The 18,895-nt window shown below is 41.1% G+C and overlaps 2 protein-coding genes across 4 annotated transcripts in view; one reads left to right on the forward strand and one right to left on the reverse strand.

The window, feature by feature from the left end:
- LOC121875528 (beta-1,3-galactosyltransferase 1-like) overlaps positions 1 to 3,430 on the reverse strand; it is a 30,442-nt gene extending 27,012 nt beyond the window's left edge. The window contains exon 1 of one of the 3 annotated variants that reach the window (XM_042380098.1): positions 3,323 to 3,430. In XM_042380098.1, the coding sequence (XP_042236032.1) occupies positions 3,323 to 3,363 (41 nt within the window). In that variant the 5' untranslated portion in view covers positions 3,364 to 3,430. Of the gene's footprint in view, positions 1 to 3,274 lie in introns of all 3 variants that reach the window. The other 2 variants (XM_042380100.1, XM_042380099.1) reach the window with 2 other exon arrangements.
- Positions 3,431 to 5,787: 2,357 nt separating this feature from the next.
- Positions 5,788 to 17,144, forward strand: LOC121875529. Its single transcript, XM_042380101.1, has 4 exons — positions 5,788 to 5,902; positions 6,321 to 6,705; positions 9,145 to 9,360; positions 17,066 to 17,144. The coding sequence occupies exons 1-4, from the start codon at positions 5,874 to 5,876 to the stop codon at positions 17,108 to 17,110; spliced, it is 675 nt and encodes a 224-aa protein (XP_042236035.1). The 5' UTR covers positions 5,788 to 5,873; the 3' UTR covers positions 17,111 to 17,144.
- The last annotated feature ends 1,751 nt before the right edge of the window (positions 17,145 to 18,895 follow it).

The raw sequence follows: 18,895 nt of genomic DNA on the forward strand, positions 1-18,895 counted from the left end.
GTGGTGTGCGGGTGGAGGTGGGTGTGGGGCTGCAGGTGGTGTGGGGGTGGAGGTGGGTGTGGTAACAGAAACACTAGGATGTGGACTTATTGGAGACACCTTACCTAGTACAGTGGAATTTTCGGTAATACAATTGAAAAGGGAGTTAGAATTAACAACTGGGCATCCACTCTACAAACTGAATTAGTTACCATACTCACAGCTATCAAATTCATTGAAACCACTGTCACTGACAGTCTCATCATCGCTGATTCTCTATCCTCACTACTTGCTCTTGACACCCTCAACTCCAGTTGTCACGCGCTTGTGTCAAGGTCAAACTGTTGTGGATCCCCTCGCACATACGACTCAAAGAAAATGATAGAGTTGATGCCCTCGCCAATCTCGCGTCTAACAAAGACACTGTTGAATACAATCTGGGTCTGTCAAAAAGAACCCTTAAAACTGTAATTAGGAAGTACCTTATTGATGAATTTGACGCAAGCAAATAAGTGCAAACAGGCACTAGTCGATCCATAGTTTTCCTTGAGATGTATCGAGTGAAACGTGTGTGGAGCGGATAATAGGATCACTGGATTGCAATATGTTGTAGCCGCTAGACCGGGGTTGGGATATGGGTGCCTCTGGCAGTATGTTCCTCGAGCAGATGTGAGCAAGACTAAATGTGGAGTGTGTGGTCCAACGTATGGCCACACACTTGAACACTACGTGCTCGGCTGTGTGAAGATGGAACCTTTTAGGGGCGGGTCTAAGCACTTTGTGTGTGAAATGGCACAACACTTCATCTCTATGGCAAAATGGCTGACATATGAAGATTGTATCCAATTTTTTTTTGCACTTAGTAGTGATATCTGTTCCTATGTATAGAACCAAACACACACTGTGCTTGAATACCTCAGGCAAATGTGAATAACTGTGTGCGGCCAGACATATACTGCCTCACACTCCTGTACTCACGTGGTTGCTAATAAGTTACCCTGTATGTATAGAACTAAACAAAGAATTTATTTGAAATACTGTGTAACATTCAGTGCCATAATATCCTGACAACGAGGGTTGGATGCTTATATGAGCAATAGGGGTTGGGTGTAAATGGGACTGCCCAGTATAGGCCAATAGGCCCGCTGCAGTTTCCTCCATTCTTATGTTATGTTCTTATGTTAGTTATTCTGACTCTTTGTAAACCCTTCTCTGTAATCCTTTTGCGCTACCCCTCACAGGATGAGTACGGGGTGCACAGTAAACTAGCCGCTGTAAGTGGCAAATTATAAATTAAAATTTAATGTGGAATTCACAAGTTGACCTGATGTGTTACTGGCGTTGACCGTAATATATCACTGGCAGGTATAGATGTATGCGTACCTTCCTTGTGGTCTTGATACCTAATTAAGTTTTTAAGACAAGCTGGTAATGATGTGGTACTGGCCTACACCAGATGTTAACCACGCATTGCCTTTTTAATCGAGAATTCGAAACCAGGAGCACGTAATTGCCAGTCCATTATGATACAGAGTGAGTGGTTATTAAAGCTGGGGTCTGTATGAATTGTGTGAGAAGTGAGCCTTGTACGCGCGTGTGTGGAGGCGCTGAACAGTGGGAACCTTGTGTTGGGATAAATTTGGATTAGGTGCACGTAGTTAATGGTACAGTGTAGAGGATATAACAATGGAAGAGTAAGAAGTGAATGGAAGAGGTTGAGGAGTGGTAACTAAAGTTGGTAGATGGGTTACGGCCTGGAGTGGGGTGGCACCATAAGGTAAGTGTCAGCTGTTTGATCACCTCGTGAAGGTAGCCACGCTCGCCTGCCTCGTCGCCTAACTACACCGAGTGTGAAAACTACGTGCTTAAATCTCAGAGTAAAATAACAAAGTTAAGTCTGTTCAACCTTGATGTCACCAATAACCATGTCATATAAAGTGTTCAGTGACCATACTTATGTGAGGTACAGTATCTGTTATGGTCCACAGTAGTTGGAATAGTTTAACATCCCCGCAACGCGAAAAAGCAACTGACGGTTTTTGGTAAACAGAAATAACATTTTTCCTTTTATTACTAAAACTAATTGGAAATTAATTTGTTTGAGGTAAACTATAATTTATTTAATTTAAGTCGTCGTTTGTCATCATATGAGAGCCAAATTACTCAACGTAGATAAGTTAGTGGAGGTCCTTGGTTCGATCCCAGGCCAGATGGGAGACGTAGGTTTTCATCTTGTATATACTGTATACTTGCTCATTGAGAAAAAAAATAAATACAATGTGATACTCTTGACGAATGAGGTCCGGCCATTTAGAGGTTTATGTACACATAGACAAGTGTGACCTTGACGAGCACTGTGAGCCGGGCAACAACTCCCCGATCAAGTAAGATGCTACTCCTACATACAGCATAAAGACTCAACTAAACTACGATCTGTCTTGAGGGCACAACACAAACCATCCTCGTTGGTTGTATAATAATTTATCAAATAAGAATAATGGAATTACACACAACTATAGAAAAATCTTGATAAACATATTGCAGAAAAATTCATTCTTTCGGTGGACACTAGCAAACATCTGGTGTGAAGGCTTCATGTTAAAAATATAAGATGCTCATTACTTCACTGTAATAACCACACTTCTTGTCCTGGCGATGTTGAGGCGGCTTGGATGACTCGTGAGGTCGACATAATGAAGCTCTTCCCTGTGTGGCGGGACAGGTGGTGTGTGGTGGGACAGGTGGTGTATGGCGGGACAGGTGGTGTGTGGTGGGGATTAGTTTTGTATACCATGGTAAAACATCCCACTTGACCTACAATAATTGTCTGGGAATGTTGTAGCAGTTGAGTCACGTCAGATCAGGTGACCATGTGAACTGAGGATAGTTACTTGAAAAGGGTAGTTTTATACACCACACCACCCCCCCCCCTCCCTCTCTCAAGTGCCGACGTGTGTACGAAAGGCAGGGTAGCTCTTTAGTGCTTGCTCGCTTGTTCTGGGCGATGTCCGTGGCACTTTTTGAGCTAGGTAGCTGAAATTGTGACCAAGTGCTTTGGCAAACACTTGATCTTTCTAATTTTTTTCTTTTTTGTTTACTAATATTTTGAACATATCATGAGGGCCGGGGTACTTGTTTATTGTTTAGTTATTATTAAACACTGCGTCCCACTGTTTACCAGTGGATATATGAGGGATCCCTGACTTTGGGTTAGGTTAGTTTGGGTTAAGTTAGGTTAAAAGTAGTACACCATATTTCTCTCAGCTATATAAAAATAATAATTCATTGTACTTACCAATGATGAAGACAATAAGAGCCACTAACACGACTCACCGCTTCTTACCTGCCGGATTTGGCGTGCGCGCTGACAATACGTGTTATCATCACCACTGTTGAATTCACACTAACAACGCTCACCCGCTCAGGCAGTCACCCGCTCTGCCGCCGAACACCCGGGATTTGCCTCCCTCCCTCTCTCTCCACGTATTTAGGTTACTAACATGTGATTTGGACAAAGCTTCTATGCCTGTTTATCCTGATTTAAAGTGATTTTATAATACTAATCGTTGTTGAATGGAGTGGGGTAGTGGATTTACATCATATTCAATGCTCTTGAAATCGAATGCATCTTGATCTACCCCCTGTTTGTCCAGTCTTCTCTCAAAGGTCAACACGTTGAAAACACAGTTGTCTACTCAAATAAGCTGTTTTGTGTATATTAGTATTACGTAATGAGAAGCTGTTTTATCTCAGCTGCTGTGGACAGCACATGTATGATGATCAACTTGAAATTATAATTACGAATAAGGCCTTAAGCGATGTTTATCTTTAGCTAACAGAGACGGTCTTTATAAGTCAAATTGTTCAGCAGGGTTAACAGTTACGTAGCCCTTCTCCGAATACCTTGTACACACAGTAAACAAAGTATCGCGCAGGGGAGGTCTGCTGATTTCGGTAATGATTGATCCATACATCACCTGATGTGTCAGGAGGGTTGATATGCGTGCCTGTCTGGCAGAGGTTTCCATCTACTGTACCTATGGTAGGGCCATATTCGTTACGTCCCACAGGACCAGCTTAATACCATTAGCACTGTTACATTAATTATCTTAAACGCATATTCTACTATCCCTCGCCCGTGGTGTCATATTGTTTCACACATAATCCGCGCTGTACTTTTTTTTTAATGTGTGTACACCACCCCAAGTTTTCTGCTTCTAGATCCCCAGATCAGACGTACATAGATTTTTTTTTCTATTATCATTTCACCACCTGCCGGCTTACTTGCCGTTTGGGCGGATGGTCTATCCAGTGTTAGCACAGGAGGATACTGGAATCTGGAAAACCTGTGGTGTTTGGTAGTGAGGGTCACACAGGAGGGAGGGTGTAGGTTCAACATCAGGGAGAATAACACCACAGACAGTCAACCGCATTATGTACCTAACCAACAACAGACAGAATCCACATGAACTCTATTACACAGTTATCATATCATAAGCTACAATGAAGCAAGAACCGTGTTATACTGTACTGTATGTTGGACTAAAGGGAGACACTAAGGAGAGGGCCTGGATGGCAGATAGGGAATCACATATAAGCACCCCGTTTAATCTCTAGGTAGTGCTCGACCAGTTAGGAAGCTTTTTACTTTTACTTTTATCCTCTTCACCACTGATCGGCTCGTTAGCCGGTTGGGCGATCGGTCACGTCTCTGTTATGCACTGTTGGCAAGTACTGGGCATGCACCGGCTCCGGAATATACCTGAACCTGCTCCACTGTTGGTCAAGTCTTGTCTTGAAAGAGCTCACACTCGGTGCTGTCACATCACTTTCTGGTAGATTGTTCCAAGAGTTCACAACTCTCACTCCGAAAAAGTTTGCCCTCACAGTTTTCTGGCCCTGCGGCTTCTTCAATCTTGAGCTGTGACCCATTGTGGGGCGAGCGTCCGCCAGCTCCAAGTAAGAACACTCGACTGAGTAGTGCCCCTTGAGATGCTTATACACCTCAGTTAGGTCACCCCTTGCCCGTCTGTAGTATAAGCTAGGCAAGTTCAGGCGCTCCAATCTCTTAGGGTAGCTGAGGTGCCGAAGTGCAGGCACCAGTCTGGTGGCCCTCCTGCAGGCGGGTCCACGTCAGGTGACAAGATTATAGTTACAGTAAAGAAGGTATTGGGAGAGTGAAAACATTGGACACTGAAGAGAAGACATTAGCGTATTATTCTCTCAACATGGGGAAGGAAGATTTAAATCAGTTTGCATGTTGACTATTGTGGTGGAATAATTAGCAAATACACAATTTTATCTTAAAACTCTCTAAAAGATACACAGTTTGCCAAAAGAATAACTAAGAACTGTGTAGGCCTATACAGTATGTAAATTGTTAAAATTAAATGTCCTTTTGTAAGTTTTAGCCCCATGAAATGTGCGCGGGCACACACACACACACACACACACACACTTAAAACATCAAAACTACGTAGCCAAAGAATAAATATAAAAAATACCGCTGTAACTGAGGTAACTACCTTATGGTCATTTCCTGTTTGACATTCCTCCTAGAAGAACATTGAAAGGAAGATAGTCAAGGCGCTGCCGGAGCGATTGTTCCCGTACTTGACCAGGAAAAGCCGAGTATAATAGAGACGGAGGGGGGCGGGGGTATACAGTTTACGTAACGGGAAACTAAATGCTTTTAGAGAGTAATATTTGAAGGAGAATATTTAGAGTAAATATTAATTGATAAAAATGCATGATTAATTAATTAGGGATGTGTGTATAGTCAGTACTGTGTAATTGTTGGTGAAATAAATCAACAGGGCAGTTGCCTTGGGCGAAGCTCTTGGTGACGTACTCTGCGTTTATACTCGGCTGTGCAGTATTCAGAGTTATACCGTATGACAAACAGATCGATTATATTACCTCCGTGAATATTCCATTGTTGTTATAGGAGCGGTGTATGGTGTTGCTGGTTTTATAGGGGCAGTGCATAGTATTGGTGTTGTTATAGAAGTGGTGTATTGTGTTGATATTATAGCAGTGTATAGTAGTTGTGTTGTTTACAGGGACATAGTATATATATATATATATATATATATATATATATATATATATATATATATATATATATATATATATATATATATATATATATATATATATATATATATATATATATATATATATATATATGTGTGTGTGTGTGTATATTACTGTATAGAAATGGAGTTTACTGGTAATCATTTTACAACTATGGGACTCCTTGACAATATGGTTTTCGTGGCCATTGGTGTGTACAGTACTGTGTGTTCTTGACCAATGTTTCTTGACAATTATATTCACAGAGCTTCTTGTCGATATATACAGTATATAAATACCGTCAACCGGATGAGGTCTGCCAAAATACTTGTAACATTTACAATCGTGGTTGCTGTAGTTGTAATATTTAACTATGGGGCTATTGAAAAACACGACGTTCAAAAACAAATACCCAGAAATATGAAAAATGAACATCAAACGTGTAGAGATATATTTGAAATTGGAAGTAGATCGAAAAAGATGTCAAACATGACGGACTTACTAGTAAAAGTGATCTCACGGAAGAAAAAAAAGAGAGAATTCCTGCCAGAATTATTTTATGAGGTGGCGGCCCAAGAATCTCCCTCTATGATTCGTGACCACGTTCATGACGGCTCTGGTCTCCAGGGTACCAACCTCACACTCGCTAAGGTTAGTAGTACTACGTCTCACTTCACGCCTCTCTTTATACCCTCGATATGTAAGTCTCTGTCTTCACGTAATTCTGCATAAACTTTGTCTACACGCCTCTGTGAATATTCCAGTTCAGTATTGACGGATATGACTTATTTACGAACCTTTCTCAAGACACTTGCAAGAGGGGTGTGGTTATCTATGCTATAGGCAAGACCGTAGAGCCAGCCAGGCGAGGGTACAGGGAGAGGATGTTTTTGAAGAATTCAAGTGATGTAAAATTAAATTGTCGGGTGTATCTACAGATCCCCAAACTGTAGCTGAAAAGGAGTTCCAGAGGCTGGTTGCAAGCGAGGTCAAGTCAAATCCAAAGGCGTTTTACCGTTATGCAAAGTCAAAATTAAAAACAGGAGTAGGAGTATCGGACCTGAGGCTTGAAGATGGTAGTTATGCAGATTCTGACCAGGACAAAGCTGAGCATTGAACAGCTTATTTTCCTCGGTGTTCACAAGAGAGGATGCGATTAATCTTCCTGCGTTTGAGGACAGACGGTTCAACACATCACTGACCCACATTGTGTTCTCAGAAGAGGTTATAAGAAATAAATTGTCAAAGGTAGAGGTCCATTAGAGTCCCGGCCCTGACATGGTGCATCCCAGTGTGCTGAAAGAGTTGTGCAACGAGCTTGCTGATCCCCTGAAGATCCGGTTCTATAAATGCCTGGTTGAGCAAAAGGTCCCCAGTGATTGGAAAATGGCTTATGCGAGTCCTATCTTCAAGTAGGACGATCGTCACTCCACGAACAACTATAGACCGGTGAGCCTGATCAGCATAGTATGTAAAGTACTTGAGAGCATTATAAAAGATGCCATGACGGAACATCTGCAAAACAACCTTGTAAAGGATTGCCAACACGGTTTCATGCCGTGGCGCTCCTTTTTATCACACAATTGCTCAAGGTACCGGATATTTGGACCCATATTCTGGAACAGGGTGGTAATATTGACAATATATACCTAGATTTTGCCAAGGCTTTCGACAGTGTACCCCAAGAAAGGCTGAAAATTAAACTGGAAGGGTACGGAATTCGGGGAAATGTCCAAGCGTGGATCAAAGACTTTCTATGTGACCGCAAGCAGTGTGTGGTGATTAATGACACAAAATCATCATGTGTACCTGTCACATGCGGGGTACCACAGGGCAGTGTATTGGGCCCGCTGTTGTTTGTTTCATAAATGACATGCCTGATGCCGTACATTCCTCCATACAAATGTTTGCGGATGATGCCACGTTATTTCGTGAAATTAAAAACCAAGCAGACTGCGAAGAGCTGCAGAAGAATCTCTGTGTGCTCCAAGAATGGTCAAAGAAATGTCTGCTAAGATTCAATGTCACGAAGTGTAAGAGGATGCACCTGGGATGTACCAATGGTAAGGAGGCGTATCAGACGTCCCAACGGAACAAAGAAAGTGCTTCTCCATCTGGAGTACGGTCACCCCGTTTGGACCCCGAGATATGCAAGGGATTGTCAGTTGATTAAAATTGTCCAAAGCAGGGCCTCTAGACTGGTGCCTGCACTACGGCACCTCCGCTACCCTGAGAGATTGGGGCGCCTGAACTTGCCTAGCTTATACTACAGACGGGCAAGGGGCGACCAATTGAGGTGTATAAGCATCTCAACGGACACTACTCAGTCGAGTACCCTTACTTGGAGCTGGCGGACGCTCGCCCCACAAGGGGTCACAGCTCAAGGTTGAAGAAGCCGCAAGCCCAGAAAATTGTGAGGGGTAACTTTTATGGAGTGAGAGTTGTGAACTCTTGGAACAATCTGCCAGAGTGTGTTGTGACGGCACCGAGTGTGAGCTCTTTCAAGACCAGATTTGACAAGCACTGGAGCAGGTTCAGATACATTCAGGAGCCAGTGCATGCCCAGTACTTGCCAACAGTGGGCAACAGAGACGTGACCGATCGCCCTAGCGGCAAACGAGCCGATCAGTGGTGAAGAGGATAAAAGTAAAAGTAATACATGTATGTTTACGTGTTTCTGTTACCATTTTTTTACAAATTTCATACTTTATAACACAGATCATGTTCACATTTGTTTATACACCATTAGTATTTTTTTCGGGGAATAGCCCACCGGGGCACAAGACATTGACCCACAGCTGGGCCTAGGGGTCGAAAAAATAAGGCTAAAAATAAATTAAAAATAGAAAAGAAAAAATATTACGTATATTAATCTACACCACGAAGATGCCGGAAAACCAGCTTTTTAAAGTGAGACATTGTATGAGTATGGAAACACTGTATTATCACATGTGTATGAATCCTATCACCATACAGTACAGGCACAGCATTTGTTATTCTGAAATTCCACTGCTATGATACAAATGAACAATATTCACCCTCGTACAGTATTAGTATGCATAAGCCCTTGTTTCCGGATTCTTTTATCAGGAATGGAGGTTTGAGCAGGCGAAGGGACAACTGCCATATCTTGCATGTCAGATGAGGGAGTTCCGAGCTGAGGACCTTCATACATGTGTTAGGAGGAGAAGTGAAGTCTTGGGCTCTACGCACATCACCTATGTGGGTGACTCCCGAGTGAGGCAGCACGTGGAGGTCCTTCTCGACCTTATCCGGGACCTACAGCCTAAGATAACCACCCACCAGGTGAGGACCTGCCTATTCTTAAGTACACTATGTACACATTGTAATATGCTGTTTTGTAAAATAATAATGGTGATAAGTGTAGACAAACTAAGTTTTAGGAATGTTGTGTTTTTTATCAGTACACAAGTTTTTCTAGGTGTAGGACTTTGATGTGGCTGGAAAATTTATTGACATGACACTAATTTCTGATAAGTTATGTAATCCTGAATATTTCAATGTTTCACATAATGTACATAAATTTTAAATTTAAATGATGGTTAAAGTTGATAAAAAGTCACTTGACTGCGAAAAAGCTCTGTGATTGGTTGGGGCGAGCTTTCCAGCGGGAGGCAGCCAGCTGTGGTTGTCCAACCTTCTTGGCTGATCGGCTCTGTAAATAAATATTACTGTATTACTTTACTTACTTACTTTTATTAGATAATTAATTGTGTTTTACTGTGCAATACTATTTTGAATATATAGATATTACTAAGCACATAAACTAATTCAATGGATATTAGCTGCCCATACTACAAATTTCAATAGTAGGCTACTATATGAACATTCCAAACAATATTGGTATTATTTTGGTTTTGGTCATCTGGGGAACCTTAAGATTCTAACTATAGGATTAAGTACTTTAAACAATAAGACACATTTTGTCGCAAAACATTTTTCAATCGCATAAGAAAATACAGGTCATAGGTTAGGTTAGGTTAGGGTATGATGAGTTATAAGGTTAGCTTAATATACTTCGGTAAGGGGGAGGTAGTATCTCAAAACTAGTGATTTCCCATAGAAATGAAGGTCAAAATCGTTCATAACACATCGCAAACCACCAGAAAAAACATAGTCTGCATGTCGAAGTACAGGGATGACCAAAACTTAAAATTTACCCAATATAGCCTATCTCGAATTTAAACATCAAAATACTTATGGTAGTTAAAGTAAAATTTTACCCATTAATTTACTTTTCCTTTTTTACTTTTATCCTCTTCACCAGTGATCGGCTCGTTAGCCGCTTGGGCGATCGGTCACGTCTCTGATTACTTTTACTTTTCTTTTATCCTCTTCACCAAAGATCGGCTCGTTAGCCGCTTGGGTGATCGGTCACGTCTCTGTTATGCACTGTTGGCAAGTACTGGGCATGCACCGGCTCCTGAATGTACCTGAACCTGCTCCACTGTTGGTTAAGTCTGGTCTTGAAAGAGCTCACATTCAGTGCCGTCACAACACTTTCTGGTAGATTGTTCCAAGAGTTCACAACTCTCACTCCGAAAAAGTTTACCCTCACAGTTTTCTGTACTTGCGGCTTCTTGTGGGGCGAGCATCCGCCAGCTCCAAGTAAGGACACTCGACCGAGTAGTGCCCCTTGAGAGGCTTATACACCTCAATTAGGTCACCCCTTGCCCGTCTGTAGTATAAGCCATTCAAGTTCAGGCGCTCCAATCTCTCAGGGTAGCTGAGGTGCCGAAGTGCAGGCACCAGTCTGGTGGCCCTCCTTTGAACATTTTCAACCAACTGACAGTCCCTAGCATATCTCGGGGACCAGACGGGGTGACAGTACTACAGATGGGGAAGCACTTCACTCTTGAAGATCGTTACGAGGGACGGACCGTCTAGATATCTGAACGACCTTCTTATAAGACCCAATAATTTATTTGCCTGATTTACCTTCTTCTCGCAATGGCCCGAGAACTTCAGCTCATTGTCATCATACACACCTAGGTCCTTCTCACATTCAGTCTCAAATAGTGCAGTTTCTTCATCCCGTTGGGGCATATGATACGCCTCCTTACCGTTGGTACGTCCCAGGTGCATCCTCTTACACTTCATGACATTGAATCTCAGCAGCTATTTCCTCGACCATTCTTGGAGCCCACAGAAGTCCTTCTGCAGCTCTTCACAGTCCGCTTGGTTCTTGATTTCCCGAAATAACTTGGCGTCATCGGCAAACATTTGTATGGAGGAGTGTACAACGTCAGGCATGTCATTTATGAAACAGAAACAACAGAGCGCCCAATACACTGCCCTGTGGTACCCCGCTTGTGACAGGTACGGATGATGATTTCGTGCCATTAATCACCACACACTGCTTGCAGTCATGTAGAAAGTCTTCTATCCACGCTAGGACATTTCCCTGAATTCCGTACCCTTCCAGTTTAATTTTCAGCCTTTCGTGGGGTACACTGTTGAAAGCCTTAGCAAAATCTAGGTAAATATTGTCGATATTACCACCCCGTTCCAGAATATGGGTCCAAATATCCAATACCTTGAGCAATTGTGTTAAGCAGGAGCGCCTCGGCATAAAACCGTGTTGGCAATCCTTTGCAAGGTTGTTTTGCAGATGTTCCATCATGGCATCTTTTATAATGCTCTCAAGTACTTTACATACTATGCTGGTCAGGCTCACCGGTCTATAGTCGATCGTGGAGTGACGATCGCCCTTCTTGAAGATAGGACTCACATAAGCCACTTTCCATTCACTGGGGACCTTTTGTTCATCCAGGCATTTACAAAACAGGATCTTCAGGTGCTCGGTAAGCTCGTTGCACAACTCTCTTAGCACTCCAGGATGCACCATGTCAGGGCCGGGACTCTTATGGACCTTTAGCCTGGACAGTTTATTTCTAATACCCTCTTCTGTGAGCACAATGTGGGTTAGTGCTGTGTCAAACCGTCTGTCCTCCAACGCAGGGAGGTTAATTGCATCCTCTCTTGTGAACACCGAGGAAACGAAGCTGTTCAATGCCTCAGGTTTAACCTGGTCAGAATCTGCATAACTACCATCTTCAAGCCTCAGGTCTGATACTCCTACTCGTGTATTTAATTTCGACTTTGCATAGCAGTAAAACGCCTTTGGGTTTGACTTGACCTTGCTTGCAACCAGCCTCTGGAACTCCTTTTCAGCCCTTCTACACTTTATCTTTGCTTGGTTTCTGGCTCTTCCATACATCCTCCTGTCCTGCTCATCGTTTGACCCAACCCACGTCTTGAATTTCTGGGTTTTCTTCTTTACTCTGTTGACTGTCGCGTGGTTCATGTGTAGGGATCCCCTCGTATTCCTAGAGGCACTGGGTTTGGTCTTGGGTATATATTTATTGATCAAATGGGTCACTTTACTAGTTATGATATTCAGCGTAGTGTCTGCGTTCTTGTGCCTTAATGAGTCAGGCCAGGTGATACCTCTCATTTGTTCCCTCATCCCGTTGTAATTTCCCTTGTAATATTTGCACCTTGGCCTGGCCTTATCCTGAGCTAGGTAACAGTTAAATCTGAATGACAACACTATATGATGACTGGTGCCAACTGGGGCAAGGTGTTCCAGTTTGGCCACCATACCCTCCTCATTTGTTATGATGAGGTCATGTGGCTTCGGTGTTTGCTCCCCTCTGTAATGTGTCTGGTCTCTAACGTGTTGGAACAGAAAATTATCTCTTGGAGTTTCTACAAAAAGAGTAGCAGGGATATTCAAGTCATTTGGGGTGGACTCGTTTCTCCAGTTGATGTTGCCATAGCTAAAGTCCCCCATGATAAGGAGGTGGCTAGGGTTGAGCACCGCCACGTTGTCTATTAAGGCTCTTAAGTTCCTTTGATTTAGTGGGCCACAGTTTGGGGATCTGTTCATTAGTGAATCATCAAAACAATAACAGCGCTATGTTGTCATGTTAACTAGCATCGGGCATTATGAAAACAAACTCCAGACAATGTCATTACAGTAAGTCCTCGCTTAACGTTCCTAAAAACGCGACGTTATACGAAACAGCGTTAAGCAGGTCAATTTTCCCCATAAGAAATAGATAAAATACGGGAGTTATGTTCCTGGGTCTCCCTTTGCCCCATGAAATACATTACTGTACATATACAGAAAAGCATTGCCATTTCTATAGGAAAAAATGCATACATATACAACTACTGTACTACTGTAAGTTTGTATTGGTACTCACCGATGGGTGGAGGTGGTAGAATGAGTGTGTGGTGGGTAGTGAAGTGGAGGAGGTGAATGGCGGGAGGGGAGGAGTATGGCGGGAGCGGAGGAGTATGGCGGGATCGGAGGAGGGTGGCAAGTCACTAAAACTTTGCTGAGCCGAGAGAGCGTAGCGCGGCCAGACGAGAGAGGGCGATGCACCATAAAAAGTAGTCCGTGACAACGCAAAACGAAGTTGTACTGAGTCATCGGGACGCTAAAAGAATTTTTGGTATCTAAGGATTAGCAACGTAGTACCGAAACAATGTTAAGTGGGCCGACGTTATACGAGGACTTACTGTACTTCTAAATTTACTTGTATATCCATCTAGTACTGAAAAAATGGAGAAAGTCTACAAGATAAGAGTACTACATGACAGATGAGCTGATGTGAACATGGGAGTTTTCAATGTCCAAAAGAACATAAGAATGGAGAAAACTGCAGCGGGCCTATTGGCCCATACATGGCAGTCCCATTTACATCCAACCCCTATCACTCATATATCCATCCAACCTGTGTTTGAAGCTGCTCTTCACGGCACATTTCTTCATTTACGAAATGTCCATGACTTAGACCATAAAAAACTCCCTTAAAACTTACCCATACTGGGCAGTCCCATTTACACCCAACCCCTATCACTCATATATCCATCCAACCTATCGGGGCATGTTTGAAGCTGCTCTTCACGGCACATTTCTTCTCTTACGAAATGTCCATGACTTAGTCCATAAAAATACCCTTAAAACTTACCTGAACTTGGCATTTGGGGTCTGAATAGGCCATCCCTACTACTACCTCTGACTGCAGTGACGAGTTTGAAACTAGTGACGTCATTGCAAATAGCTGCCTTGTTTCTAGAGAAATAAACTTATTTCAACTATTATAGCAGGACTTTATACTTTTATTATAAATTATATATACCTTATCACTCTACGAACGTGGCAGAGTGTATTTCTTGTGTTTACCCTGAACTGTCAACTCGTCCATTCAGCACTTAGTTTTTTTTTATGTGGACTGTACTGTATTGCTGTCAGATCATCTCTGAGGCTTACTGACTCTACTGAGCACCTCCGTCAATCTTCAACCAATTTCCGCAATGTTGCTTGTAACAACAATCTTTTATGTAGAAAAATCCTAGTTACTCAATTGGTAAATATCGTGGAACTGCTTATTACATATGTAACCCTGGGTTGTGTTCTAAGTATATTGTTTACTGGAGTTTATATGCCAGGTTTACTCTAACATTAAAATGTTTTACACCTTTATCTTATGTAGTACTTTCTGAATATATAGTAGTCGCATTTTAACATAAATTTTGGTAATTGACTTACATTTTGAAATGCCACTGTGATCCTTTTCGTCACTGATCATCTTGTTAGATGCTTGGGCGGTCGGTCATGCCTCCATTAGGTAATGTTGGCAAGTACTAGGCATGCACTCGCTCCTGAATGTATCTGAACTTGCTCCAGTGTTGGTCAAGTCTGGGGATGCTACTTTTTGCTTTTACCACTTTGGTATGGTTCTTACTGTACATTATTAAGATTTTGTACTTTGTACATTTCAAGAAGTACACTATAATTTAACTTAGATAATTTCTTCCAGGATAAAATTTTTAAGTACTTTTAGACCATTGAAAGAACATAGTGGTTCTTGTTGTTCAGGGTGATGTCCTTACTGTTGAGAAGTTCCTGGGAGAGGAAGGCTCCAAGCATTGGAAGAAATACAAGTATAACTTTCGAGTCGAGTGTGCTAGAGCAGAAGGATTGATCATTGACTTCCACTGGGCGGCGCTCATTGACAAGAGTGAGAAGCCCCACACCAAGATGGAAGATGTTAAGATTGGGGCACTCCAGCTCTTTCATCGATGGCTTAATGCACCCAAGGAGCTTCTGCCAGATCTTATAATTTTAAGTGAGTTTCAAATCAACAACTTTTTCCTTAATATTAGATTGAAAAAGGCAGAACACATATAACCAAACCATGGTCAGTTACCATGAAGGTGTTCGGGCACTATTTATTTTTTATTTTAGCCATTTGAAAGTGAAAATTATTAAAAACTATTTTTGGGGGCTGAAAATTAGCAATCAAGACCAAAATGTCGAGTGATCACCAAGGTAACGTCTTGTGGTCATGGCCGAAACATTCACAGGTATAATTATGGAAGAAAGTGACTATACTGTACTACTGAATTATTCTTTTCCCATTAAGTTTAAACTTACTGAGTATGTGGCAAATGATGACCAAAGGTAGTTTTTGTTCCACTGTTAAGAGGTGTAGTGCAGGAATTAGTATACTATAGGTAAAATAACTGTTATGACTGATACATACATACAAGAGATGGGAAAGATGATAGAGATATGGGGTAAATGGGGTGCCATTCACGGGAGGGACTCAGAGGAAACATTCTGTAAATGTAATTTCTAACCATTGATGAGGAATTTAGCGCAGTCTAGGTAAAATTACTTAACACTGGCCAAAATTTTCATTATAAGTAAATAATTATTAACTATATAGGATGGACACTGACTTTATTAAGAGAGGTGATCTTAATAGGTCTAGGACATGTAAACATCTGAGGACACAAGTCAAAAGCCAAAGAAGTTATGAGTTAGAGTTACACAGAATGACTACACAAAAACATAAAAAATTAATATTACCTGTTTTTATCTATTGTAATCTCGGATTTAATGTATATTTTTTCACTGCAAAGTAGGTATTAAAAGGTAGTGTACATCCTTCACTCCTCCCTGGACATTTAGTCAGTTTAACATAACAGAAGTGAGTAAGATATATGACACGACTAAAAGTTAAGGTGCCATGGGTCACACAAATGTATCTCACCATTGAAACCAGAATGGATCTCATGAATTTATATGGTGTACAGGTGGATCAAAGTAGGTCCTGAAGAAGTGAGGAGAGGGGTGGAGTGTGAGACTCGGTGAGAATGACTAGGCCTCATCTAAGAGGTGACTGAGGCCAGTGGCTATGACTAGCTGAAGTTAAGACCTTAAGATTGCTCACAGAAAGGATAAATTAGGAGAAACAGAATTAAGGATAAATGGAGAAGATTAAATTATATAATAGGGCATAACATGAATTCAGTTGACTTCCTTTAAATCACAAAATACATCTTTCTCCTTGTCCTAATCTGGAGTAACCTGGAGTATGAAGGAGGAATTGACTAAACATGAGAGAGAAACACATATACAAGCTTAACTACCCCTTACCAGGAGATGCAGTGGCACCTTCTAACTCCTGTCCAGTTTTCCCACTGGTAAGAGACCTCTTTCAGCACTAGCTGCTCCAAGCTCTTAACCCCAAACATTCGCTCCTTCCACAAAACTGCATTTATTCACTCAAAATCAATACATAACTCCATCATTTCAAACAATCTGCCTTTCAAAGGCTAGTTCATCTAAACAGCCAGAAGTTTTATGTACAACAATTTTCATCCTTGGCTACAATGGACAATTTTAAAGTGAGCTTAATTTTCCCCACAAAGCACTTTCTCAAGATTTCATAGTGATGTTAAATTCGGATTCACAGAAATTTCACACATTCATTCTGATATCAGTCTTAGTCAATATTAATAATACTACTGAAATACTTAAAGCACCTTTTCTGAAAATCTCTCGTACATAAATAGAGGAAAAATGCTCCAAAGAAGGATTTCATGAGTGAAATACTGTTTATACACCAAGAGAAGGTAAAATGCACTTAACAGTAGAAAGGTTTTTAATTGATAAAGACTCTTGCAGATACAGGGGCATGGCAGTTGCTGGATATCAGGCCTACTGTGTTGAAGCAGATAGATGAGTCTGCAGTGCAAGTAATGACAACAATACGGCCGCTGCTGAAGAGCCTGGCCACCCGCACCACTGTGGTATGGGCACTTCCTGACCCTTTCAAGGAGCACATTAGTCATGACTTTGGTAAATTGCTAGTTTTGGTAACTTAACATACTCTTAACACGAGCTTTGGTAAAAACATGCATTCAACAATACCTTTAGTGTTAACATCTGTTTAATGACAGTTTAAGTGACATGCCGATAACTTTAGTATCTAGCATGCCTATAACAATAACTTTAGTATCTAACATGCCTATAACAATAACTTTAGTATCTAGCATGCATATAACAATAACTTTAGTATCTAACATGCATATAACAATAACTTTAGAGTCTAACATGCCTATAACAATAACTTTAGTATCTAACATGTATATAACAATAACTTAAGTTTAAGCCTTTAACAATAACTCAATAACAATAACTTTAGTATCTAACATGCTTTGCCTATAACTTTAGTATCTAATATAACAATAACTTTAGTATCTAACATGCCTATAACAATAACTTTAGTATAACATGCCTATAACAATAATTTTAGTATCTAGCATATAACAATAACTTTAGTATCTAACATGCCTATAACAATAACTTTAGTATCTAACATGCCTATAACAATAACTTTAGTATCTAACATGCATATAACAATAACGTATAACTTTAGTATCTAGCATGCCTATAACAATAACTTTAGTATCTAACATGCCTATAACAATAACTTTAGTATCTAGCATGCATATAACAATAACTTTAGTATCTAACATGCATATAACAATAACTTTAGAGTCTAACATGCCTATAACAATAACTTTAGTATCTAACATGTATATAACAATAACTTAAGTTTCAAAAAAGCCTTTAACTTTAGTATCAAACAGTATTAACTGAGACCAAATGTGAAAAGTACCTGGGTGTGTATGTTGACAACAAACTGAAGTTCTTGGATCATTGTGAGAAGGCGGATTAAGCAGCTAAGCTAATGGATCTTATAAGAAAGGCATTCAGATATCTTGTAACGCTCTTCAAAGGTGAGGACCGTGCTTCTCTTCATAGAGTACTGTCACCCCATCTGGTCTCTGAGATATTTTAAAGTCTGTAGTTAATAGAATATGTCCAAAAGAGAGCCACCAGACTGGCGCCTGCACGATGGCACCTCAGTTGCCCAGAGAGATTAGTACGCTTGCTTATCTTATACTGTAGGCATGCAAGGGGTGACTTTATAAAAGTTTATAAACATCTAGAGGGCGCTACTCAGTTAAATGTTCATACCTGGAGCTGGCTGATGCCCTTCCCACTAGGGGTCAGAGCTTAAGGTTGAAGGGAACCACAAGTTCAGAAAGCTGTCAGGGCAAACGTTTTTGGGGTGAGAGTTGTGAACTCTTTGATAAATCTACCAGAGAGCATTGTGATGTCACTGAGTGTGAGCTCATTCAGGACCAGACGTGTCCTTCATTGGTGCAGGTACAGATACATTCTGGAGCCAGTACTTGCCAACAGTGTGTAACAAAGATGTGACCAACTGTCCAAGCGGTTAATGAGCCGATCAGTGGCAAAGAGGATAAAGTAGATAACAATACCTTTTGTTTCTAATACCGGTAAGCCCTTAATGACACTTGATAATCAATATAAATGTACTGTAGTATTGGCAATGTCATCTTTCATGTTAGACATTTCCTCAAGAAAAAAAGAAAAACTTGACAGAAACTTTTTTATCATACCTTATTTACCTAATGGCCACCA

The sequence above is a fragment of the Homarus americanus genome, unplaced genomic scaffold (assembly GCF_018991925.1).
Source record: "Homarus americanus isolate GMGI-L3 unplaced genomic scaffold, GMGI_Hamer_2.0 scaffold44579, whole genome shotgun sequence".
NCBI classification, from domain to species: domain Eukaryota; kingdom Metazoa; phylum Arthropoda; class Malacostraca; order Decapoda; family Nephropidae; genus Homarus; species Homarus americanus.

Coding starts and splice junctions, on each gene's coding strand:
- LOC121875529 (XM_042380101.1), top strand. CDS start 5,874: ATGACAAACAGATCGATTATATTACCTCC. Junction 5,903..6,320: donor AGATCGATTATATTACCTCC/GTGAATATTCCA, acceptor TTATATTCACAG/AGCTTCTTGTCGATATATAC. Junction 9,361..17,065: donor CTAAGATAACCACCCACCAG/GTGAGGACCTGC, acceptor AGACTCTTGCAG/ATACAGGGGCATGGCAGTTG.